This window comes from Zeus faber (assembly GCF_960531495.2).
Source record: "Zeus faber genome assembly, chromosome: 17".
NCBI lineage: Eukaryota > Metazoa > Chordata > Actinopteri > Zeiformes > Zeidae > Zeus > Zeus faber.
Window position 1 is genome coordinate 20,045,231 of NC_137204.1, and position 27,347 is coordinate 20,072,577.

Sequence of the window (27,347 nt, forward strand, 5' to 3'; positions counted from 1 at the left end):
CTTTTCGTAATCCTGTATAATAATATATAATATATAATAATAACATTATTATTATTATTATTTTGTTATTATTAATGAATGTATGTTGACTATGAATTAACAATAATAATAATAGTAATAATAATAATAATAATAATAATAATAATAATAATAATAACAATAACAATAATAATAATAATAATAATCCAGCCCCGTAGGGGAAATTGTCTTCTCGTAATACTTCACTTATTTAATAGAAATGAAATTACACTTGCCACTTTGTTCGTGTGACATTTTTCGTGGTCGGGTGGTGGCAGTGACTGACAAATTGTCCCTGTTGCGCATGGATATGCACAGTGTTTTCTTTATTTTCATTCAATGAAATACATCTACAATAAAATCACGCTGTTCTTCATGGTTTTGTTTGGAGAAACGGGGAGCGGGCCATTTTGGTGAGGTTCACAAACTTCTTCCACAATACTGAACTGCCGATCTGGATGAAACTCGACCCACGCCATGTTGGTGGGGGCTGGCCGGGGGGCGGTCAGGTGGGCCCCCCCTCCCGGCCTGGCTGGAGTCCTGACGGCTTGCGCCTGGTGGCTTGGGATTTGCTGCGACCTGGCGGGGCTGTGGAGAGTGCCGCCGGGTGCCTTCCAGGGCCCCTTGTGGGACTGCTTGCCGTCGTGGGTGTGGGTTGGAGTGTGGTACGTGGTCGGCTGCTGTGGGGCGGCCTCCCCCTTGTGCGGGGCGTGGGTGGGCACGGGGGTCCTGCCGACACGGGCGGGGTGTCGATCTGTCGCCGTGGGGCCGGGATCTGGGCCCGCGGTTGGTGCCTTGGCCCATGGCCCGGGTTCTGTGCCGGCGGCTGAGTCTTGTGCCTGCACCCGGGGATTGGTTGTATGTGTGCCCCCCTGAGCGGGGTCTCCCCGTGCTCCCTGGGACTGGGTCATGCTCCTCGGGGCTGGGCCCTCTGGCTTCTCTGGGGGCCCAGGGGTCTTCTGTGGCCACAGGGCAGGGTACTGGGGGCTTTCCTGCCATCGGAGGGTGCTCCTTCCGCTGCTTGGAGGCGCCGCGACATATTACCGACCTTCTACACCAGTACAATTGGGGATAGGTCATGTACATTCACCGGTGGACATCGTACACACACACACACACACAGACACACACACACACACACACACACACACACACACACACACACACACACACACACACACACACACACACACACACACACACACACACACACACACACACACACACACACACACACACACACCATCACACCTGCTTCAAGTACAGCACCCTCCTGGTTGCATTCCTCTCCTTTCCTCCCTCATTTGTTGCCATAACTATAACAGTAAGAGGCCACGTGATCAGTTTTAGTTCCAGTTTTCCTGGACCTAATTCACTGTTTTTCAATACATGTTGTCATCCAATGTTTATGTTTTTGTCCAAATGTTGTTTGTTTCCATGTTTATTTGTCTGATTCTTAATTTGTCTGATTTGCCCCCTCTTGGAGTAGTGATCAGTTGTTTATAGACCCAAACATGATAAATAGTTCTCAAAAGAGGGGGGTTGCTGGTGGCTCTCCATAACCAAAAACTGTGCTCTTGTCATTCCACAGGTCGTCCACAGGACAGAGTTATTGCAGCAGTTCTTGATGATTTAAGAATGAATAAAGAGAGAACAGTTGTTCTTTGTTTGTTTTACATCAGCAACTTTAAACCGGAATCTGTGAATCGGACTGATGTTTATTTTCTGTTTATTCATCATCCCTGAGCATCCATGCGCTCGCTGCTTAGTTGAGTTAGTGTGGTGTCGGTACAGTATGTATGCCAAGGCCCAAAGCTGTTTTAGCTTTGTCATGGATATGTTAATCTACAGTATACTGCAGTACAACAATTTTTTTGGGTAGTTCTTATTTTTGTCTAGATATCAGGTGAAATTGCTGCAAGCTTGTACCGATATAACACAATGACGTCTCTGTGTGAGTTTCCCCTGGTGTCCCTTTAACCCGCCTCCTCTGTCCCACCACAAATTGACGACGAAGGTCATTTAGGTTTATGGAGGGTAGGTTAAAGTTTAATCGCTTGATGATACTTTCACACCAGCAGGCGCAAACAACCTGTTAGTTTGCGTTTCCCAACTTCGCTGGAGGGTAGCAGTACACCTGCTGTTCCAGGGTCCTGAGTGGAACTGAGGTAAAACCAAGCTATCAGCTCTCATTTCTCATTCATAGACATCCTTGCTCAAACATTTGTTTATGAAAACTTCCTCCAAACGGCGAATGGAAAATCATTTGTTCTACCTTTGTGAGAAAATGTTTTTGCATAACATAAAGTCACTGGAGTGCAGAGTGTAGGCCACCGACGATATTCCTTCTGTTTTGTATATTTTCGTTTGTGAGGCACTTCAAAGACGGCGTAGGGCATTGAACCCAGGGTAGTTATGCAATAAATCAGACTGTAATACATGATTTAGGAAATGGTTTTTTCTCCACTGGACAAACAATGCATGAAAAATGTGCATACTCAGTGGACTGGCAGAATCTGTTTGTGCAATGTGTTCATGAATCCATTTATTCAAGCATATTTGTGTTAACGGAATTACCTGTATTTTCGGTATGTGCCCTTCAATGTGCATTGCAGAAAGTACTAGCAATTTATTTTAACTGTACAATGTACTTTTTAAAATGTTGACTTCTACTGCTTTGAAAAAAAGGAACAGACATTGATAACAGCTTCAAGTGTGCAAAGTGGATGGTGGAGCTGTGTGATGCAGTTAATATTGTTAATAAGGGGCATTTTTTATTATAATAAATATGTGTTTATGGTGCAATGTTTATGTATTTGGTGTGAAGTCGCTCTCAGGATGCTTTTACTCTGATTAATTTTGTACTCCGGTAGTTTTGTATTCCACATCACATTTCGTTTTTGACAGAATGTGACGTAAAGCCAACGTTGTGGTGTTTTCTTTATTATATATTTATTTGCTGCTATGATATCGCAGTACCCTCACGCATATTGTGTCACACCTGGTCAGCCTGCTCCCCCAGCCGGAGAGTGTGTCTTTTTTGGTCGGCCCCTCTATTTCTATCCCCCCGCTCAGGTCCTGGTTCCACAACATGATGATGGTCGGCAATCAGGCTCGCTCCACTGGGGTTACGGCAGCGGTCAGCAATGAGTCACCCTGCATAAAAGCTACTGCGGTTCCCTTCCTCTGGTGCTGATCGTCTCCGACGATCTGTGTTTCCTCGTCCTGTTCTACCTGTTGTTCCGGCTCTCCCAGTCCCTCCTACTCCTGTGTGTGTGGGTCACCAGCTTCCTCCGCCAGCCTGTCTGCCCGTTCCTCCTCCACAGTTTAAAGTAAAAACTCTTTAAAAACTTCTGTCTGCCTCCCATCTCCGCATTTGCGTTCTGTTGCTGGTATGCCTCATGAGAGGACGATCTGGCCCCTGGCTGGCAAACAGGAGGAGCCGGGACAGGTAACACAGGATCAGGAAATCCTGGACCAGAACAGGGAGGAAACCAGGTCCTGAGGACCTGAGCAGAGGATACTGAGGACACTGGACGGAGCAAAAACCACCACACGGATCATGTACAGGTCAAGGCTGGACAGGTGTGACATAATGTACAGTACGTAATGATATAATTTTATTTTTTTGTTGCAAAGTTGTCCTTACATTTTGTTTGATTGTGCCATTTGGGGCAGGGCTCTGCGACGGAGTCACAAAGGGTGTCTTTCCCTGGTGTACATCCATCTGTCTGTCTATCTATCTATCTATCTATCTATCTATCTATCTATCTATCTATCGATCTATCTATCTATCTATCTATCTATCTATCTATCTATCTATCTATCTATCTATCTATCTGTCTGTCCATCTATTTGTATTAAAATCCTGATGATCAGGCTTGAATTGTTATTTTGACTGAATTTCCCCCGACAGAACAAAGACCATGGTCCATAAAACGGTGGTGGTGGCTCTGGTGGTGCTGCTGGTGGCGGCCGTTGGCACTTTCATGGGTGTGTTTTTTGGCGTGGGGAGACGAAAGCCCCCCGCAGAAGGATCCTTCTCCAGGGCGGCGGTGGCAGCAGACGCCGGACGGTGCTCAGAGATCGGAAGGTCAGAACATCAGAATCTGTTTATTCCGCCTACCACACACATGGTTCATATACCAGGGATTTGTCGTGGTGAAGATTGGTGCATTGCGGGACAGACAATTGACATTAAAGGCTTAACAGTCTAAAAAAATAAATAAAACAAGAATAGCTAAATGTCCAAAAAAAACCCCCAAAATATACAAGCTCAAAACATGCTCCTAGAAACAGAATTATTCTTTTATAATTCTGCACATACTTCTTACTTACGGCTGCACACACACACACACACACACTTACTGAAATTGCATTTCAATGTGTGACATAAATTGCCATCTAATTGACCCACTTCCTATAATAGCGCTTTATTTACTTTCTTAATGCATCTATAATCCTGTAGAATATTGACTCACTGCCTTATCTTACCGTCTGTAATACACTTTGTGTGTGTGTGTGTGCGTGTGTATGTGCGTGTGTGTCTGTGTGTGTGTGTGTGTGTGTGTGTGTGTGTGTGAGTGTGTGTGTGTGTGTGTGTGTGTGTGTGTGTGTGTGTGTGTGTGTGTCTGTGCGTGTGTGTGGGCACGCGCGCGCGTGTGTGTGCGTGCGTGCTTGTGAGTGTGTGTGTGTGTGTGTGTGTGTGTGTGTGTGTGTGTGTGTGTGTGTGTGTGTGTGTGTGTGTGTGTGTGTGTGTGTGTGTGTGTGTGCGTGCGCACTACCAATATAACCACAGTGAAACGCTCCAGAAGGGTGGCTCCGCGGTGGATGCCTCCATAGCCGCCTTGTTGTGTATTGGACTGATGAACGCCCACAGCGCGGGGATCGGAGGAGGGCTCTTTTTCACCATCTATAATGCAACGACGGGTACACTTTTACCGACACACTCCGCTTCCCCGTGTCCCCGTGGCTTCCACCGGCACAACAAAACACACCAATAAATGCTCGGCGTAGAACTCACATGCGAATTTGAAGTATAACGGCGTCACAGCCATAACGGCTGTGTGGTCTGACGCACATCTTTCCGAACGTCTCACTCAGGGAAGGTAGAAACCATCGATGCGAGGGAGACGGCGCCACGCAACGCCACCCAAGATATGTTCGGGAACAGCTCGAGTTTATCCCAGGAAGGTAATGCCTAACCAGTTATATTGCGTTTGGAAATTATTTGTGAAAGTCGCAGTTTACGGCACAAGCGGACGGAGGTGGCCTTAGGATAACGCAGCATAAAACATAGATAAGCCCTGTTGTTCTTTGAGAGGGTTTTGAGATATGTACTTAAATAACATTCGAGACCAGAGGGGGCCTAAACTGTCTTTGTTGGAAGTTCATACTGTATGCAAATAAATAACCTATTCGGCCCAGTGATATCTTAATAATCCGTAAGTTTCTCCACATTTTCTTGTTTTCTGGTGTTATTTATGTCGCGGCAGGCGGCCTGTCCATTGCTGTGCCGGGGGAAATTCGGGGCTTTGAGATGGCACACAGACGTCACGGCAAACTGCCATGGAAGGAGCTGTTCCAGCCGAGCATCGCTCTGGCAGAGAAGGGATTTCCTCTGGGCCGAGCCCTGGCCAACGCTCTCCACGAGAAGAGGAAAAACATCCTTAATGACACAGCCTTATGGTACGCGCCACTGACTAAGAGTTAAACGCATCGACTCGGGCGCCGCTTTCGGATTTACAGAATATCGGTGACAGACTTTTGCCATGCGGTGACTTCAATGGTGACTTCAATCTAACGCATTTTGAATTATGGAACTTAAGCCGTGAAAGGTGCATCCGTCTCTATCCTTTCCAGCGCCGTGTTCTGCGGGGCGAATGGGACGGTCTTGAAGGAAAATGAAACCATCAAGTTCCCCAAGCTGGCGGAGACCTACAGGAGACTAGCCGCGGAGGGCGCCGACGCGTTCTACCAAGGAAAGATGGCCAAAGACCTCGTGACTGATATTCAGGCGGCAGGTACCGTGTTCACTACTTCACATACGATGAGCCACGGGAGGGTGGTTTGACGTACTATGAGCCGCTTTCAAATCCGTTTTTTTCCCACAGTGGGGACAGGCGGACATTTCTGGTTTTTGACGCTAACATTGGCATGGTCTTTGGTTAGGGGGCATCATCACACTGGAGGATCTGGAGGGTTACAAGGCCGTTTTGGACGAGAACCCCATCAGAGTGACGGTCGGGGAGTTCACAATGGCGGTTCCCACCGCTCCCGCCAGCGGACCTGTGCTCTCCCTCATATTACAGATTCTGAACGGTAAGGCCCGATGGATCAGCGGCGACGTCGATTATCGCAATTACTTTTGCGACGCCCCTCCGTGGAATCTGCCTTTCTGATGGGTCGGTAGCGGGAAATCATATCAATGTTTCTGAACAGCCACCGCTGTCTGTTGATAATGACCATCGCTTCGGGCGACCACTTCTCCGCCTGGATTAACGTCCCTCGCATGGTACATCGAAACAACGGTTATCGGAAGAGATGGATGCGGATTTGTCCACTTCCATATTAATGACAGTGAATCATTTTTGTTTTAAATTTGTTTGTTCGTTATTTGTAGGGTGAATAGTTCACTACGTGGTCGCAGTGTGCGAAGCAGCTGCGTAGAAGGACTGGTTATAAAGAAAATCAATATTCTGTCTCGATGTATTCTATATTCGTTGAGTAAGTTGAGGGAGGTAAGAGGGACAGCCAGCCGGTCACCATCACAAAATAACCCGCCCGACGCGGTGGTGATCGGGCTTGTATCGCTCTGAAAGGGGCCTCAGTTGTGATCATGAGCGGCTGGCTGTACATTACCCGGAGATGTGGACTCCAGTCCTTGCGATTTGGGAGTTAGACTCGTGACCTGGCTCGAGACACGGCGACACTCCTGACCCGTTTGTGTTCGTTTTATGTTTTATTTTTCAGTTTACACATTAAGACGTTCAGCGCCGTCAATGTTCACACCGCAAGCGTCAGTGCGACGTCACCCGGCATGCGGGCGCACGCCGGGAATGGCAGTGTCGTGATCGGCAGGGGCCACTCCAGGGGTTTCAGTAGTAGTGCCCACGCCCTTTGACACTTTCTTAAAACTCTCTAAATAACTTTCTCGATAGAAAAAAGTTCAGATTAAAGATAAATTAAAACAATTCTCCATGAAAAGTTAAAATTACGGACGAATTGAGACAATTCTCCATAAAAAGTTTAAATTACAGACAAATTAAAACAATTCTCCATAAAAAGTTTAAATTACAGGTGAATTAAGACAATTCTCCATAAACAATGTTCTTATGACGGATAAATAAAAATTTGAACAGGCATTTTTTTTTGATTGAGAATAAATTAAGAAATAAGCTTTGATAAAGTAATTTGTTTTTTGTGATAATACAAATTAAATTCATTTTCATAGTTTTTAAACAGATTAGATTGGCCAGGAATATCATTATGAGACAGGAACTAGTACTTTGTCTTTTCTCTTTATGAAGACAAGGTAAAAACTGCAGTATTTTGGGGGGTGGGGGGTGGGGGGGGCACTTGACTTGGGTCTTGACTCGTCTTAACTAAGGACTCCACTTGACTCGACCGAGGAAAAACCGACACGGGACTTGCTGGAGACTTGGACTAAATGACTCGAGACTTACCACTCTGCGTCAAGAAAAAGCGACTTGATCCCTAGATAGTGATTGAGTAGCAGGAGTGAAACCTAATTACGGCCAATTGAACTGGGCTTGGACTCTGAGGCCCGAAAAACCTCCTTCTATTGCAATTAATCTCTCTGAATCTCACTTTCCTCCAGGCGGACGCCCGCCTTCCCTCCGCGGTCGCTCGCCTCACGCCCCGAAACCCTAATGGGACCAATTTACCCTCTAATTGGACGCGGTCGAGCGGTACAGGAATCCCCGCGCCGCGTGTCAGCGACAGCCCAAAACTTTCAGCCGGAGAATTCGCCACGGCCGCTTCCCCCCGCCCTGACAGCTCAGATTCACCGCGGCAGGCTCTCCTACTCCCCCAGCCGCCCCCGGTACTCCCTCCGCGGCTGTCAGCTTGGCCCGACTCTCACGCCTACTGCCTGGCATTCGAAATGAGGAGATGCCTTTTGAATAACGAAAATGGCGCAGGGCGAGTTTACTTGCTCTTCGAATTAGTTAGTTAGGTTGCTGCTCTTGGTAAAGCGTTACTGATGATGACTGTGGCTTTCTCCTCCCAGGATATAACTTCAGCTCGGAAAGCGTATCCAACCTCGAAAACAAGACACTGACCTACCATCGCATCGTGGAGGCGTTCCGTTTTGGATACGCAAAGAGGACATTGCTGGGGGACCCCGCGTTCCTCGACATCTCAAATGTACGACCGCGGCCTCCGACTCGACTCCAGTGATGATAATCATAATCCTGATCCGGTTTCCTTCCCAAAAGCTCCTGGAGAACATGACCTCGCCGTCGTTCGCCAGCAGCCTGCGCGGAAAGATCACCGACAGCACCACGCATCACATGAACTACTACGAGCCCGAGTTCTTCATGCCCGACGACCACGGAACATCTCACCTGTCAGTGGTCGCGGAGGACGGTAGTGCCGTGGCCGCCACCAGCACCATCAATCAATTGTAGGATTCAGGAAGTAAACACCCCCTGCTGGGATGAACCTGTGAGTCAGTTGGCCTTCTGCTCATCCGCGGCGCGTTGACGTGTCTCTCTCTCTCTAGTTTGGGATCCAAAGTGATGTCCGCGTCGACGGGAATCCTGCTCAACAACGAAATGGACGACTTCAGCTCCCCCCTCATCACCAACGGCTTCAATTTACCTCCCTCGCCCAACAACTTTATCAGACCAGGTTGTTTTTCCATACACACACACACACACACACGCACGCACGTACGCACGCACGTACGCACGCACGCACGCACGCACGCATGCATGCATGCACGCATGCTGCCACACAAACATGCTCCCAAAGCTAAGTACTCCAATTCAAATATAATGCATACAAATATAAATGAACGGATTTTCAGCATTGACTGCCATGTTCAGATAACTCTTTGAGACTGGAGGAGCCAGCTCGAGTCTAGCCGCTCCACAACTTCTGATGGAGCTGACAACGGGCTCCGAGGACTCACGCCTAAATTGCCACCGTGGTGTCAGGAAGAGTCTGCGGTAAAATCGCAGCAAAAAATAAGTTAGAGGGAGGAGGAAAAGAAAATCTGACTGTGCATAAGAAATCAGCAACGCAGGCTTTATTATATATATATATATATATATATATATATATATATATATATATATATATATATATATATATATATATATATATATATACATATATATATATATATTTATATATCTTCATAAATCCCTGTATAAAGTAACAAACAACAAACATTTCATTGTCAGAGTTCTTTTCTCATTTTTGTTTCTTACGCTTATTTATCACACACATTATTCACATATTATAGGCTCTAGTCCTGCTGTGGCCCCAAATAAAATAAAATGTATGAATGTATATTTAAAAGTATATTTTTATCTACAGGAAAGAGGCCCATGTCTTCCATGTGTCCGACTATTCTCTTTGATAAGAGCAACAAAGTTAAGATGGTGGTGGGGGGTTCCGGGGGAACCAAAATCACCACATCTATTGTCCAGGTGAGTAATGAAGTAACCATCCATTTTAGTAAGCAAGTGTTTGGTTCCGTGTTGGCCAACCTGGGGCCCGAGGGCCACATGGTGACCGTAGACCCCGGTGGTGCAGACCATCAAAGGATGATGAAGAAATTAAGATTTATCCATATTATATTTTTTAAATGAAGTCTTTATTTGTGATCATTGTTCATATCATAATTAAATATGAATGTACTGTTTTTCTATAGACAGTGGTACGAATAAAAATAGAAGAAACTGGCAATATGCAATAAAAATGAACAATAAACAATAAAAACAAACCAGACATAAAAATAAATAAAGCAAATTTTGGGCAGTATACAACAAACTAATTAATTACTGTACAAGATAGAGGATCAGTTTACAATAAATATTATGATAAACTATATTTATATATTTATGTGTTCTACTTTTATGTTAGCAATATTAACATAAAATAAACAAACATAAAAATTAACAATAAACAAAACACCTCTATCAACAATTCCCAACAATTCTAACAGTGTTGCAATTTTGTGCCGTTTTGCATATATATGAACAGATTAGAATAGAGGGATACTGGGATGCTTTGCTCATATGCATGAAAATCTATACTGTGCTTTTGTAGTGGTCTACAGAGCCATACAGGGGCCAAATCTGAGGGCCGCAGAGGTTAAACCCAGGTCGGCCAACCGCTGGTTTAGTCTTCACAAAAATCCCTCACATGACCGTATTGTTTTCTACAATGCAGTATCTGTAATACTAACTGTTTGACTGGCTGTCTGTTCTTCAGGTCATTCTAAAAGCCCTGTTCTTCGACTACGATTTGAAGACTGCCGTGACGGATCCAAGGCTCCACAACCAACTGAGCCCCAACGCCACCGTAGCGGAGCCCGCCTTTAACAAAGTGAGTGTCACGGTGAACTGGCAGCACCACTGTGTATATGTGTGTATGTGTGTGTGTGTGTGTGTGTGTGTGTGTGTGTGTGTGTGTGTGTGTGTGTGTGTGTGTGTGTGTGTGTGTGCGTGCGTGCGTGCACAGCGTGTGTGTGTGTGCGCATGACGCAGTGAATACTGTATATCCTCCACCCGCTCCAGACCAGGCTCCACAGCTGTCACAAAGCCTGCAATCTCACTGTGGAGCGAGCCCCAATTTCTCCTTGAGGGAAAAAACAAAACAAAAAAAACAAAAAAAAACGAATATGACAACATCAACAACATCAAGTGAAGGCAAATATTTCAAAGATCTGCCTGGAACCAGCCTCATCTTTGATGTAACTGAAATAAGCTTATTTCTTCCTCCATCTTCATATTAAATACTAATGTCTGTCACAGTCCGTGGCGCAGAAGGTAAAAAAATATCCTTCACAGAGATTATTTGATTTATTCGTAGATAATATCAGGTCGCTCAATCACAACAGGAAATATATCACATGATGGTGTTATCAGGGCTTTATTGTAACGACTGGAGGGGAGACAGGCAAGAGGACCCAACAGCACGACTGAGAGACAGGAATCTTGATAAAAGAAAAGTCTTTATTTACGTGGAGCAGCACTGCGCACTTTAAATCAAATCCAAATTTCAAGTTCAGCCTTGTTAGAAACTGACTGAAGTACTTGTACCAAAATAAACTGTTACAGATCGCAAAGTACAGTACTTCACTGCGCTACTTCAGCAATGGTAGTTCCAGTTAATTTCCAAACCGGTTGAAATCCTAGAGGTTCTAAATAATCAAAGATAAAAACCGAAGCTCTACCGATCGCTTTCCTCCTCAGCTAAATGGGATTTGTCTTTGGTTTGAGAAAAACCCAGAGTGAAGTTTTTCGATTTTGCTTCATATCTGATGCGTATCATCATCTCAGCTCTTACCTAGAGCTCATGGAAATTAACATCGATAAAGACAATAAATATTAAACTTAAAATGAACAAAAAGCAATGAGATTAACCTAAAACAACTATTATTATTATTATTATTATTATTATAATTATTATTATTGTTATTATTATTATTATTATTATTATTATTATTATTATTATAATAAATGAACCAATGTTTTCAAATACAAGTCAATATTACTAAATATTAGTTAAGTGTTTTTTCAGTGAGTTGGTCCGGAGTCCAAATTTCCAAGCAGTGTACTGTTGTTGATAATGCATTTGTTTTTGGACATTCAGGGTATGTATTTCCAAATATACATATGCTTATGCTGCTGTGCCCATAGGGTCTTGTTTTTAATTGGTGCTCTTGATGACAGGATGTGTTGGAAGGCTTGGCCCGGAAGAATCATGAGATAAAAAGCGTGAAGCCCAATGAATCCGTGGTACAAGCGGTGGTTCGCCATGGCAACCGGCTCCACGCCCAGTCGGACCCCAGGAAGTGGTCTCACGCCGCTGGGTACTGAGCACCACCACCGCCCGTCAGGCGAGGACTGTTGGAACCTTGGAAACTCCGATATCAGTGGTCATATCTTACTTGGGAGAGGATACCAAACCTTTTTACACCAGGACCCACATGTAGCTATTGTAAATTGTTGGACTTGAAAAACATGGATCATATTGTTGGCCATCCCCATCCCATGATCCAGCTGGCATCACATTGCCAATGGAGTAAAATCCTTCCTCAACCAAAGACATTATTTTAACAAAATTTTATCATTATTCAATTATGTTTCATGTTTACTGTACGTATGATCTTATTATTTTGTGTCAAAACAGGTAATAAATAAACTCTTCATAAAACGGCCCGTGTTTTAGAGTGTAAATTCCCATCACTAACTGTGTCATTTCCTGGAACTTACAGTGTAACTTCCTCGCATGAATCATATATGTATGTGGATGAAGTGCAATAAAAACAAATACTTTTGCCCTCTCATGGCCGTTGCGACAGTCATTTGTCATGCATGTGAGTTGAGCAGGCAAGCTGGGCAGGCAACCACACTCCGGGGGAACAGTATGTGCACTGCATGTGAAAATGTTATACCTGTATTTTTAGTGTCCCCATATCTGATTTTAAGCTGTTATTCACTACTACAACTTACATAAGATGAAAATAACTTGTAACTATCGTTTTTATATATATATATAATATTTGTGACATGAAGGGTAAATGAACCAAACAGCCATGTCTTGGATCCCTTTTTGTACCATCAGATGGGCATAGGTCCTGTATTATTTGACAGTGTTTATTCTGATCATTATTTTTTAATGGGTAATTATACATTCAGAACGGGCGCATACCTTGTTTGTTCTAAGTCATTTGAGAGTATGTACTCTCACAATCCGGCCCGCCCTCTGTACTTACTCTGTACATACAGAGTAAGTACTCTGATATCCATATGTATATTATTACATTACAGTATCATTCGTTTTTCGTCCCCAGATGACGATACAATTAAATCTTCCAGAGATGTGAGTTATGCTTTCTACGCCAGTCTGCCCTTTATGAGTCGCTGCAGAGGAAATTTTCCAAAGTATAGATTTGTTAGATCAATTGTTCTTATTCAAAATCATACAGTGAAGTCGAAGACGTAAGCATAATAAATCCCTGGAGTGTGGGTCAAGCTTGCCTGCTGAGCTCATATGCAAAAAAAAATAAGATTGTCACAGCGGCCGTGAGAGGGCAAAAGCGTTTGTTTTTATTGCGCTTCATCCATATACATTTATGATCCATACGAGGAGGTAACACCGTAAGTTCTGGGAAATGACACGGTAAGTGATGGGGAGTTACACTCTGAAACACGTCTTATAAAGCGTGACCAAACTATCTCTATAAAAATGAACGTCTTTACATCCTTCCAAAACGTAGTAGTAATTGTGTAGTTTGATTACATTTGCCTGCTACAGTATGTGAATAAAGCACTATAATATTTAATTTGACCTCAGTATACAGTCTCCTTGTACCAGACGAGTCTTGTATTTATTAGAATAATGTATTTCTCACAGACAACTCTTACTTTAAAATGATCTTTATATATTTTGCATCATTTGAGTTGGGGGGGTCTTAGCTCGTGGAGCCGGTGGAGCGGGATAGGCCAGCCCATAAGGGGTGTGTGGCGCCGCTGAGTTGTTGCTACGCCTCATTATGTAGACGTAGTAGAGCTCTGGGTATGTTTTCCATTATATAATATCATTTTGTTTAATCCTTGGGACTCTTTAATCATTAATAAGTTATTATTAGAGATAAACCCACTGACTTTGACAACAAATTTGAATCAGTTGTTACTTCAGTTGAAAAATGAGAAACATCCTATTTTAACAACTACATCTCTCTGTATCTATTATTTATTATATTTCCTTCAAGGGTTCCCCCGTGCAACTTGGGGGTTTTTTTTCTCAGGGATTACCTGTGTCCACGTCTTAAATCTTGGGGACAGCTGCTGTGAAAGTTTAACCCAAGAGTAAAGAATTAACCAACGGTTCAGGCCAGTAAAAATGGTTTATAGAACTCAAATGATTCAACATTCCAAGCGGGAGGCCTATAGAAACAGAGCAAAAATACAGTACAGAGGGGGATATATGTTAATGACGGTAACATTTTGGGAATAACATATTTTCCACTTACTATTTATTATGATATTTACAACTACAGTATGTAGCATGTTCTGAAAGGAGTCTTTTGGAGCCAATAATGTAATAAATGCCATTAAAGTAATAACTGTCAATGACGTAATACTTTTTCCATTCTTAATGTAATAAAAGTCGATAATGTCATAACTTACCAATTGTGTTAAGTTGGCAGGCAACCACACTCCGGGGAAACAGTATGTGCACTGCATGTGAAAATGTTATACCTGTATTTTCGTGTCCCCATGCCTGATTTTAAGCTGTTATTCACTACTACAACTTACATTTTATGAAAATAACTTGTAACTAATAACTTTTTGCGCTTAATGTAATACGTTTTTGCATTATTGGCTGGTTATTACGTTATAAGCTGGGTTAAAAAAAAGCATAGAAAAATGTAATAACTGAGCCAATAATGTAATAAAATACTAATATCACTTAATTTAAGTTTTATTCATTGGCTTTAAAGTGTCACACTTCCATGAAACTTACCCTAACTGTTGCCTCTTTGAAATAGCACACACAAGCACACACACACACACACACACACACACACACACACACACACACACACACACACACACACACACACACCAACTTTCTCTCTTGGAATTCTGACAGTCTGGTACTTGATAAGCCTCCCAGATACTGCATTCAATTTTCAGTTTTCTGGTTGCGTCAACTCTTGATTTGGATGCAACCTCTGTTATCTCACCCTCCGGTTGTTATTGTGAAAGCTTGCCTCCTTTGGTTCTTGATTCTTGGGGGACATTATGTAAGTTTAGATGGACCAATTTCGCCTCACATTCAGGCGAGTCAGGAGGTGGAGAGACATAGACTGTCTTTCTGAAAACCATTTAGGACACCGACTGGAGTGGACCTCCAACCTGGCCCTCTGGCAGACCCTGAACCCGGCATTCTGGCTTATCTTGAACCTGGCCCTCTGCCTCACCCTGAAGCTGGCCCTCTGGTTCACCCCCAAACCTGGGAGTCTGGCTGACCATGAACCTTGCCCTCTGCTTCACCCTGAACCTGGCCCTCTGGTTCACCCCAAACCTGGGAGTTTGGCTGACAATGAACCTGGCCCTCTGCCTCACCCTGAACCTGGCCCTCTGGCTCACCCTGAACCTGGGAGTCTGGCTGACCATGAACCTGGCCCTCTGCCTCACCCTGAACCTGGGAGTCTGGCTGACCATGAACCTGGCCCTCTGCCTCACCCTGGCCATGGCCCTCTGGTTCACCCTGAACCTGGGAGTCTGGCTGACCATGAACCTGGCCCTCTGCCTCACCCTGAGCCTGGCCCTCTTGCTTACCCTGAACCTGGGCGTCTGAAGTTTCAGTCTATGGCTCACCCTTTGGTTGACATGGTAGTGGATCCTTGCACTGAGCCTGGAGCTCCATACCTACCGTCAGAAATCTTATCAAAATGAATGAGTTGTCTGTCATTTTAGATATGTCAATTCTGGGAACGTTCAATGGAGCCTCACTCTTATCCATATCATCCCGAACTGCACATCAGAGAGGCACTTGCAGAGAGTTTGGGACTGGACTGAGAATGACTGTTCCATTATTGTTATGAAGCGATACAAGGCTGCTGGTGTGTTCTCAGCACACGTATAACAGAGAGTTATTTAGTGAGGACAGACGATGGATGAAAGCCTGGATTTTGCTCAGTCACACAGCCTTCAGACGGTACAAATAAAGGACATCCACTGGAACAATTAATGACCATTCTTTTGTTTGTGGGGGTTTTTATTTTTTTTTATTTCAGGCAGCAGATAATTTCATTCTGATTCTCTGGAGCTCTTTTTTAAATTTTGCACATGAGTGACCGTTATTTTTCGAACATGTGTACTCAAAGGAATAAGGATTAGAAGGCTGGGCTGGAGAAAAGTCGAACCATCAAGTACCACAAACAAATAAATATTCACAATCTCTAGAGACTGAGTGTGCGTGTGCATGTGTGTGTGCATGTGGTGTGCGTGTGTGTGCATGAAAGGTAATTACGTTATTGGCTCAGAAATGTTATCCCATTATTGGTAAGCTATTACATTATCATTTTATCACATTAAGAACGGACAAAACTATTACGTTACTGGTCATTATTACATCATCGGCTCCAACAGAGCCTGATAATGAATTCCAAAGACAACTGTAATCGATTGTTGTGGTAGACTGTTCCCAACTCTTATCATGAATTGATAATGAATTAAGATGAGGATAAATGAATGACAATGAGAGAACAAGACGATGAATCAACAAACGTCATCCTTCTCAGACACTTGTTGTGAATCAGACAGAAGAAATGCTCACGTTCGAGTTTGCAAGCCTGTTGAACATGATCCTGAGTTAGTACGGCCGCCCTTGAAAGAATTAATTCCAGACCCGAGACAAGATTCAAGGCCTTTCCTCGGCACGGCCTCTGATGCAACAACTAACCCCAATTGTCTCCCCCCTTTTATTTTTTTTGGGGCCACGTGAGGAAGACTGCAGCGTCTCACAAAAAGCCACATTTGCATGTTTTCCTCATTTCCATCCCGTGCCTCGGAGGGAAACTCTTTACAGTACACTTCAGAGATTCATCACTAATTCATGGCCTCTCTCGTCGTGTCACCTTTTGTCTCCGGCGGAGAAAGGGCTTCCATCGCTCTGCAGTGGCTTTGTGCAAAGCAAACAGTAATCCACGGCGCTAATCATCCTGCTCCACTCTACCAACACACGGCCTGACCGTTTCCAGCGGCGCAGTTCGGGGGCCGAAATAGATGGAACGCATGGTGGCAGCCGAAACTTATAAATTTTCGCTGTTTCACGGGAAAGAAATAACGAACCTCACCATGAGCCAGCGGCGGAAAAAAGGCAGGAAATGCTGAGTCTGCTCAACACCTCGTTTTGTGGACGGGCTTCTGCTCCATTCAAGAGGAAACACTTGGGATTTATTATTGCATGTTTTCATTGTCGCTGGGTTTTGGTCGTGGAATACTTATGCTCCGACAACATTTGAGTATCAAAATAACATTTATTTATAAAAAAAAAAAAATATCAAGAATTTAGCTGCTTAGAAATAGTTAACACATAAGCTGTTGTTTACCTGCTATTATTCATTTGTTAAACATTGTTTGGGCAGTTCTTTTATTATTATTGTAGAGAACAATGGAGGAGGGAAATGGGGGGCTAGTGAGAGGGAAAGACAGGCAGCATATGACCGTAGGCTGGATTCAAACGCGGGTCGCTGCGGGCGTTTTGCCTATACATGTATAATATGCACGCTTATCCAGTTGAGCTGCCAGGACGCCCCCGTCCAGCTATTATTCTATAAAATGCGTCCAGGAAAAGCACCGAGAGCGACTGTCTCTGGACTGCGAGACAAAGGTATTTAAGCCTGGAAACAGTGAATGATTGGTGGAACTGGTGGGGCAATGAACAAACAGCGGGATCAATAAAAACAATCGTAAAGCAAACTTGGGAGATAACACGCCACAACGCATCTTCCAGTGACACTTCTAAACGATTAAACGAAACCTAATAATATATAACATTCCACAGTTTCTTCTGATATTGTACACAGCCTCCCACAAATCATCTCTCTAAAACATTTTCACGTTACAAAAACCAGAGGTGGAGGAAGTTCTCACTTCATATACATACATATGCGCAGTATATGATATCTTGACATCTTGTTGAGCTCCATAGACCATGACCCGATCACAGTGCGCTGTAGGGTCTTTCGATGGATAGAGTCCCATGGGTCCCTGGAACATCCCATAATGTAAGTGACAGCCTGTCCTGACCTCTGGCCTCCATATAAGTCCTTTCTGTGGTGTCACTTTGCATTTATCTCTTGACTCGTTGCGTGCAAACACGGCGTCTGTAAAAATCCATAGCTCTCATTTGAAACTCCCGAGGACTCAGACGGCGGGTCCACACTCTTCTAACGTTCTTTTTAAGGCTTAACTTGGAATGGGAGTTGAGGGGAGGTGTGTTTGGGAGAAGAGATGACTCCACTTGGGCCCACTATTGAGACTGCGGTCCTTTAGGAGAGGACCCGCCGTCACCTCCCAGTCCAGGGGGTCAGTACCCGGCTGCCTGGCCCCTCTTCCTGCTGTCCGACACGGCCGTGATGCAGCCGCCGTCCTTCGCCACCGCGTTGACCACGTTTAAGAAGTACTTCATCTCCTCCACCCTGTGTCCCAGGGCTTTAAGGCCCTCTATAACGGACTGGCACACACACGCACAAACACACACACACACACACACACACACATTCACACACACACGCACACACACACACACACACACACAGACACACACTTTATCACACTCTTTTTTGATTTTAATATATAATACTAACATATATATTATATATTTTTATTTTATGTTTTTGTATTTATATTTTATTCCTATACTGGGCTAGTTAGCATTGTGCTACTCTCTTTCAATTAGTGTAGTTAGATGTGTATATACTGTATGTATTATCTCTTATCTAATTAAATCTGATATTGCTTTCTTGACCACACACTTCGTGGCGTGGGGGTACCTAGAGCCAACCTGTGTTGGTTCTAGGTAATTTGCTAAGGGACCAAGGGTGGCTGTAAGCCTGTTGCTCGTCTGAGCAATTAACGGGCAACAGGTAAATCACCCATCCCCACACACACACACAGGGGGAGAGCCTCTGTCATGACATGCTTTCCATCTGCTCCCGGCTTGTTACATCTAGCCACTCTCTACGATAAACTGGTGTGTTTGCAACATTTCTGCCTGTGTCTGTGTTGGAGGGCCCTGAAAACGCCACTCGGGGTTCACCCACTCAGTGCCTTACCTTATCAAAGCCAGGCTCAAACCTCAGGTTGTTTTTGGCATCGACGAATACAATAGGGGCAGCTATTGCGTCCTTCAGACTCATCCCTAACCACAGGTGATTTATTATAGACTGTAAGAAAACACATAGTCAGTGAGCAGGTGAAAGACTTCCTGTACAAGGAATCAGACATACGGTACAAGTGTGAACTGTGCGGGGTGACTTACTAAGGCCATCGCCGTGGTGATCATGCTCCCCCCCGACCCTCCGACCACGAGAACCTCTCCAGACGCAGATTCCAGTATAGCGGGAGCCATCGAAGAAGGTGGCTGCTCACCTGAGATCAATAACGAAAATAAACTACAGTTTGCATATAGATAGACGGGGAAGTAGTTACCGATAAGTAGGCGTAATTCATTCCATTAAATCCATAGGCGGCGCGGCTGAGAGATTACCTGCCCTCACTGTGTCTGCTCTGTCACAGAAGTCCACCAGTTCATTGTTGAGGATAATGCCAGTTCTGGGGGAGTAAATGGCCGCTCCAAAACTACGCAAAATAAAGCCAACTATGTCAGGGTTTTAGGAGAGGTATAGAAGGATATTATTTCAGTAGATAGAGGCGACTGTATAACACATGACTCATCGGGATTAAATGTCGGAATAGATGGCGCTGTGTTTAGAGCATTTCTGCCGTTCTCTGGATGGCGTTCTTAAGACTCACATCTGGTTGATGGTGCTGGTGACTGAGACAGCCGAACCGTCCTCGGCCAGGACGGACACGTGAGTCGTCCCAAAGCGGTCGGAGGACGGCTTTACCTTGTAGTACGAGTGATCGTAGGTGCGGTCCGAGGATATCTTGCTCCTTATCCCATCGGCGAACGAGCTACTGATCAGATGAGCTGCGTTCTTTGACGAAAGAGAGAGATATACCGTATCAGCTTGAGAAAGTCGTCTTGACGAACACAACGGAATAGTTCAGATTGACTGTGTACGTCACGCCCGTTTCCTACCATTCCTCCGTTGAAGATGGGGTCGCTAATGGCGCGTTTTTGTCCGTTGGCGAACTTAGCCGCCTCGATGAAGCGGTGGTACGTCTGGATCCTGTGGCCGCCGTCGAGGGCGTTTGCCGTGAGGTTGAAACCTGTGTGGGAAAAAAGCGGCAACCTCGGCATCACTATTTGGGCCGTGGGCCACGTGCCAGGCGCTGCGAAAAGACACGCCCTGTACACGCCGAAACCGTTTCGTTTGCTGCGAAATAAACACAGCACACAGAAGACCTTTCATGATGTTGAGGATGAAGGCAAGTAGGGCCCCCCCTGACGGAGGGGGAGGGATGTGCATCACGGTTTCTCCCAGAGGAACCGTCCACGCGTCCTCCACCCGCACCTGGAAGGACCTCAGATCCTCCGCCGTGATCCGCCCACCTAATACGAAAACAGGACGCTGTTTACCGCCGTCTCGTCTTGTATTCCCGGCGCGGATAACAAATTTATACCCACCTGCTGCTCTGATGTCCTGGATCAAGTCAAGACCAATCTTGCCTTTATAGAAGGCGTCAGCCCCTTGTTCGGCGATGGTTTCCATGGTTTCCGCCAGCCTCGGGAACCTCAGCGTGTCCCCTTTGCCCAGAACCGTCTTGTTCTTGTTGCAGAACAGCTCGCTGGAAGTCGACATGCGTAGAGCGGAATGCACCCTTATTAATGCAGTCTCCATAATAGGAACACACACCGCTGAACAGAAATAATCACATCCATGTGTTGTCAGTGACCTGAGCTGTGGTGACAGCGCCGAACATTACATCATCCATTTCCATATTTAACACACGTGGCATATAGATTCTGCAGTCACACAGTGTCAATATCCGACTACATAATATATTCACAGCCTACCTCCCAGGCATAATAAAAATACGAAACGATTCTAGGTTTGTGGGAAATACGCTGCTGGGTGCCGGGGGGGAACTCGTTTTTTGGATTCCAGATTACGACTTGCACATTAGGGGCTGTGCAGCGGGAGGGGATCTTTTAAATCGATAAAGTCTCTTTTGAGGTTTTTTGACGGAGCGAAACAGTCCTCAAAATATTTGTCTTTTTTCTTCCCAAAACACATCAGCCCTTCCGAGGCGAAGCGTTTCCGGCACCGTACCAGAGAGAGGAATTTCGGACAAGGTTTCCTACGAGGGGGACGCTCAGGAAGGCTTCCAGGTAGGAGGGCAGAGGGAATCCCTCTTTCGCCAGCTTGATGGTGGGCTGGAAGAGTGTGGCCCAGGGCAGCCGCCCGTAGCGCTTATGGACCTCCTCGTAACCCTTGAGCTCCCCGGGAACGCCGACCCACTGGCTGCCTGCAGCGCCGAGCCGTGCGGATAAGAGTGAAACAGTGCAGCGGCATTGGACAGGAAATAGACAAAATAAAAGATCACGGCAAACAGCTGGATGGACATCACACAAGTCAGAAATAGTGTATAATATCCCTCTACTATCCATCCATCCATCCATCCATCCATCTATCATCTATCTATCAATCTATCTATCTATCTATCTATCTATCTATCTATCTATCTATCTATCTATCTATCTATCTATCTATCTATCTATCTATCTATCTATCTACCTGTCTATCTATCTATCTATCTATCTGCCTATACTGTATATCTGCCTATACTGTATATCTGCCTATCTGCTTAACTATCTCTCTCTCTCTCTCTCTGTCTGTAAAAAACCCGGTCTTATCTTTAGAAAAGCACTTGACGATACGGCATCCTCACTTAAGAGTATCCTAAGTGAGCGATCCTATTTTGGGATGGCGCTGAACCAGCCCCTTGAGTCAAAAATAGCCGAAACAACCGTCAAAAATGGCAGCCAGACTACTTCTGCCGCAGTCTACACGGAGAGAGAGAGAGAGAGAGAGAGAGAGAGAGAGAGAGAGAGAGAGAGAGAGAGAGAGAGAGAGAGAGAGAGAATACCATTTCGCTCCTCCACCAGACGTGTGTTTCCCATATGAATTTTGCATTGCGCCCAAAAAATGAAAAGCCCTCTTTCTCTCATCAAACAACTTAAACAATCAATAGACAATTGTAATTGTATTAATCTACTTTTGTAAAAACAAGTCAGCCAGTCAGTTCATTCGTTAGTTGGTTTGGATTTCCCAAGTTAAGGAAGGTTAGGGGCGGAGCTGTAATCGAAATTAGGTCTGAAATATGAATGAAGCCATGAGGTCGCTGGTGGACATGAGGCCCGGGACGTGAGCTCTGGTACTTCAGTGGGGACAGGACGCGGCCATAGGTTCAGGATTTGCTTGCGTAATAGCAACATCCTCTATGATGAGCAGTGACCTATAACGTGTATCGAACTGATCATGGGCGTTAGCTCGGTCATGGTCAACATAATAACAAATGCGACTTTCTCTATCTCCGTTTAAGTCACAAAGTCTAGTAATCTACCTCCATTTTTCAAATGTGACAATACGGTGATTTCTCGTCGCTGTCTTAGCAGATAGGTATGATTGACGTGGAAAATGTCAAATTCCACGGGATGGATGTACCACCAGCATTTCCTACACTATATGTCAAAAAGGCCTTTTAATTAAAGCAACACTATGTACCTTTTTTTTTTTAACCTTAAACTAACATCTTCAAAATCCTTTTGATGGCTCATTGACTCAATTTGGAGAAGGCAGCTCTTTCAATCCACCGCCTCCCCCGGAACGCCTGTTATTGAACTATGTAACTTCTCTGTTCGGGTACGAAAGCGCGGGAAAAGTGCGCGTCCGGCAAAATAAATTTCCAACACCGCACCACAGTTTTACGACAGCGATTGAAAAAAAATCGTAAAAGGGGATGTGATTTTTTGCTGTACATCAGCATGGCCATGCATTTGTCAAGTAATGGGACATTTGACATTTATTAGGCTCCACCGACAAAAAACGGTCTCTTCTTTCATCTACTCGCCTGACATGTCGAAACAAAGTGTTGCCAATAACACAAGAAAGGTTTTCTGGCTGGGGGCCAAAACCGGCAATGTTGTGTCATACACAGTGAATTCCATGTTTCCATTGTCCATTTATAATTTAGATCAAATGTAACGGCACAACAGTCCAGGCTCTTACAGTGGTGTAACATTTTATATTGAAGAATTCTGGTGTCTTTACCATGACCAAACAATGTGGTAAAATAAGGAATATGTCCATTCATTCTTTAATAATGGACTTTTTTTTTATTTATTTTTTATTTTTTTTACTATGGCTCCACTACTGTTAAAAGGGGAGAAACAAGGTGCCTACCGAGTGTAAGTGTAGATGGGGGGCGGCAGTCATTCAGCAGGTTGGCCTTGAATGATTTTGGTACGGTCTCCCTGGAACTGTAGACTTTCACCTTGCCTAGAAATCAGATATCGGACATTGGAGTGTCAAACATACCTACTGATGGATAAGGGTGAGAGGTCAGTATTTTTTTAATCCCGAGAAAACGAATGATGCAAATCGAGAGGCCCCACCAAATTTGTCCTTAACGGTGAAAATCGAGCCCCCTCCCAGCCCCATGCTCTGCGGGTTGACCACTGAGGTGCACAGAAGAGCTGCGATGGCGCCATCTGCCGCTGAGCCTCCTCGTTGCAGCATGTCCCTGCAAAAAAATATAAATAAATAAAAAATAAAAATCTAAAATTATATCTAAATCTAAAAACCACTCGCCCTCTGATAACTCACAATGCAAAACCAGTGTTTAACCGCTTTCACACAAACACATGAACGTAAATCGTCCATAATAATAATGATAATACTAATAATACCATTTGCCTCAGTAGAGGTCAGTAAAGGCAACCTGGTGGAGGTCAACAACGAAATCAACCGCCGTGTGTGCGCAGTATCTTCAATCACATCGTGTGTATCGTAGGTTGTGAAATGTGCCTTGGGATCGGGTTGTAGGTGGGCCGCATCAGAAGGTCGAAGTCACGGACGACCTGCCAGAGAGTCGGAACGGCCGGTGGAAATTAAGAAAAGGGGGGCGGGGGAAAAAGTTTGGCGTTACATCAGCGCGGCTTGGAAATTGTTGTTATTTTTTGTGAGAATAGAGACGCGCAGATCGGATGGAGGATGAGTGTGGCGTCACTCAGATTGATTATTATTATTATTATTATTATTATTATTATTATTATTATTATTATTATTATTACAAGCACTTACACAATATGTCGGTGTCCGTCCATGCGTGCGAGTGGGCCGAAGGTACCCAGTTCTGTTTTCAAAAGTTATCCCAGAGAGCTACTTCTATATGCTGGTATAATGCGCAGGAACATAGCTTATCCCGACATCGCTGTCATTTCTTGTACTCGGTTTGACACGACAAAGTGTGAATCGATGATGCGCCTGCTCTGGGAACCAACAACGAAAGCACAGCGCAAGACACAAGGCCAGGAGCGCGTGTGTGCGCGTTTTTCCCCCTTTCCACTTCCCTTCATTGTTCCTGACGCGGGAGCTGTTCTGGGGGTGTTCTGGGGGTGTTCTGGGGGTGGGCTGGGGGGGGGGGGGGGGGGGTTAGGGGCCAACGACGTGTTTCGCTCTCGCGTCGTGAGGATGTGGGTCTTCAAACGCTGTGACGGATCTTTCCCGTGGGCCACAGCCAAGTGCACCTCTGACGGAAGGAAGCGAAAGGATAGAGGAGAGGATGCGGAAAACGCCGTGCCGTGGGCGCGTCGCCTCAACTCGGGCGTTCGCCTGCTGTGCTAGACTGCGTACGCCCGGTTTGGGGGACATTAACCAGTTGACGCCGAGTCAGCGAAAAACAACCAACGGAACGATGCCGGAAAGAGGTCATTCCAGCAAAAAAAAAAAAAAAAGAAAGAAAGATCTGAAAGAGCAGGTTTCGTTGTTTTTTTTTTTTTTAAATGAGTTTACAATTTTGGACGGATGGTGAAGAGCTTGCAATGCAACACAATGAAAAGTGAAAAACTTTACAACAGGTGGCCGTGGCTTAATGTGTAGCAAAAAAGAGAGTCTATCTGTTAATTATAAGCAAAAAAAGAAAAGAAAATGTACTTTTTTTTTAAAACTAATTGCTAAACAATTTCCCCGCACATGAATTAACGGCGAATGCCAGCCTGCAAGTTGCTCTTTAAGTTCGCGTTTTTCAGGAAAAGGAACCCCCAATAAGAATCTTCAAGCCTTCAAATGTGAGTGTCGAGGTCGTTTGTAGTTCATTCCAGCTGTCCATTGTTCTGAGCCTCCCAAATCTCCTGAAGCGATTATGTTACTGCACACCGTATCTTATCTCCCCCAGCCAGGTGGCTGACATCCCCTGTCGAGGACAATTATAACTACTAACTATGATTATAATTATAGTCCGTAATAATAACAATCAAGCCTCTATTATGTTATTCTAACCATGACTATTTAATTGAAATGGATATGCGTAATCACTCCTAATTTTGTAAAATGTTTTTTCTTTGTCATTTTAAGCACGAAACAAAGTTACTGAAGCGGTTACACAACTACACAAGTCGCCAACATTAAAACGCACACGTTATTTGCTTTGCACACATGCTATTCGTGATATATGATGTCAAACATATGTTAGCTGTCCGACAGGACACGAAAATATGACGTATATTATTGACGTCGCATGACGTACAATTGCCACGCGTGCCATTCGCGTGACACGGTCGCAATGTGACGGGCGCACGGCAGATCGGGGGAGCCGCGTGGACGTGCCGTTACCTTCCAACCTCCGAGCAGCGTTGCGAGTCCGCGGAGACGGCCGCGCGCCCGTGGGTCCCGCCCGCGCATCCCTTGCTGACCAGGAAGGAGACCAGGAGGCCGACGAGCGCCGCGCCGGTCAACACCCCCAGGCACAGCAGGCAGCGCACCTGCCAGGGCCCTGACGCAGCCATGTGCGCGTCGAGTGGCTGCTCCGCGGCCCCCAGGCGCGCTTTAAGTAGCCGGGGTAGTAATCCCCCCCACACACCAAGTCCCGTTACTCCTCCCTCCACCCAGCCGGCGTCCGTCTCCACCCTGCCCGGACGATCCTCCCTCCCTCCCTCCCTCCCTGCCTCCACCCCGCCGTCCATCCGTCAGCGCTCCGCTCCGAAGGATGGAAGCTCCGCCGAGAGACGCTGCCCGGGTGACGCACGACAAGGACAGGATGGCATTCGTGTTTAATCACGGAGCAGCTATTGAGTAGTTCGATGAGCATTGCCCTCGTCGCGGGTTGTTTTCGTTTTTGGACACACAAAAGAGGAAAAAAGGAAGCCACATGCACGCATTTTTATCTTTACAGCGGTGGAGGGAGTAACAAAATTGCCTGGCACAGAATGTAGTGAGAAATGAAAGTGAAATTGTAAATTGTATTGTTACTTTCCGCTGATTTTTATTTGGTCTTTAATGACATTTTTATGAATGATTTTATGAATTTAAGCGGGGCACCATCAAAAAAGAGTGTATCATTCTCAGTATTAGTATTAGTATGAAATTGTAAATTGTATTGTTACTTTCCACTGATTTTTATTTGGTCTTTAATGACATTTTTATGAATGATTTTATGAATTTAAGTGGGGCACCATACAAAAAAGAGTGTATCATTCTCAGTATTAGTATTAGTATGAATATGAGTATCATTGGTAATATGAGCATTAGTATACGTATCAGTATAAGAGTAAGTATTTGTATGAATATGAATATGAGTATTAGTGTTAATATGAGTGTTAGTATAAGTATCAGTATAAGTATTAATATTTGTATGAATATGAGTATTAGTGTTAATATGAGTATTAGTGTAAGTATCAGTATTGGTATTTGTATAAATATGAGTTTGATAGATGGTTGGTTGAGCGTATTATTGTTTCAGAAGTGTAGATAGATAAGTGTCCAAAAACACTTGAAGGTGTACGGTGAAAAAGAGCCTCCAAACCCAAACTTGTTCCACACTTTTTGTTTGGAAGGGAAAATGGGGTATTTATTAATATTTCTGATCGCCGGAAGTAAAATGGCACCCGCAGCCGACTTTCCGTCGATTGCATTTGTTGTACAACGGCTCAATGTACAACAGCGAAGGCTCCACAAGACATTGGAACAAATGAGCTGCGTCGGGAGTAAACACCAGAAACAAGCGGGGAAAGCCTCGTTCCGAACACCGTTTTAAATGTTCCGCAGCCGTTCCTCCAGCTGACGACCTGGACAGGTACCTCAGATGATGGGTTGGTGCTTCAGATGATTCGCTTCCTCAAAGAGCGTGGCGGTCATCCACCGTATTCCCCGTCGCCATAAAACCCCTTTTGAACATCTGGTGCTCTCACAGACCAAACCCTCT

The 27,347-nt window shown here is 44.8% G+C and overlaps 2 protein-coding genes across 2 annotated transcripts; one reads left to right on the forward strand and one right to left on the reverse strand.

Annotated features, from left to right (window-relative positions):
* Nucleotides 1–3,511: 3,511 nt before the first annotated feature.
* On the forward strand, nucleotides 3,512–12,095 carry ggt1b (gamma-glutamyltransferase 1b; the record flags this gene model as incomplete). The annotated part of the gene is made up of 13 exons (XM_080018462.1): nucleotides 3,512–3,603; nucleotides 3,935–4,111; nucleotides 4,817–4,947; nucleotides 5,122–5,211; nucleotides 5,514–5,706; nucleotides 5,881–6,041; nucleotides 6,190–6,339; nucleotides 8,270–8,406; nucleotides 8,478–8,665; nucleotides 8,765–8,892; nucleotides 9,586–9,698; nucleotides 10,486–10,599; nucleotides 11,949–12,095. The coding sequence occupies exons 1-13, from the start codon at nucleotides 3,581–3,583 to the stop codon at nucleotides 12,093–12,095; spliced, it is 1,752 nt and encodes a 583-aa protein (XP_079874588.1). The 5' UTR covers nucleotides 3,512–3,580.
* Nucleotides 12,096–17,064: 4,969 nt separating this feature from the next.
* Nucleotides 17,065–25,932, reverse strand: ggt5b (gamma-glutamyltransferase 5b; the record flags this gene model as incomplete). Its single annotated transcript, XM_080017662.1, has 12 exons — nucleotides 17,065–18,471; nucleotides 19,073–19,183; nucleotides 19,279–19,388; nucleotides 19,507–19,598; nucleotides 19,773–19,957; nucleotides 20,062–20,192; nucleotides 20,329–20,475; nucleotides 20,551–20,711; nucleotides 21,197–21,392; nucleotides 23,330–23,425; nucleotides 23,542–23,669; nucleotides 25,760–25,932. The coding sequence occupies 12 exons, from the start codon at nucleotides 25,930–25,932 to the stop codon at nucleotides 18,325–18,327; spliced, it is 1,677 nt and encodes a 558-aa protein (XP_079873788.1). The 3' UTR covers nucleotides 17,065–18,324.
* Between the last annotated feature and the right edge of the window lie 1,415 nt (nucleotides 25,933–27,347).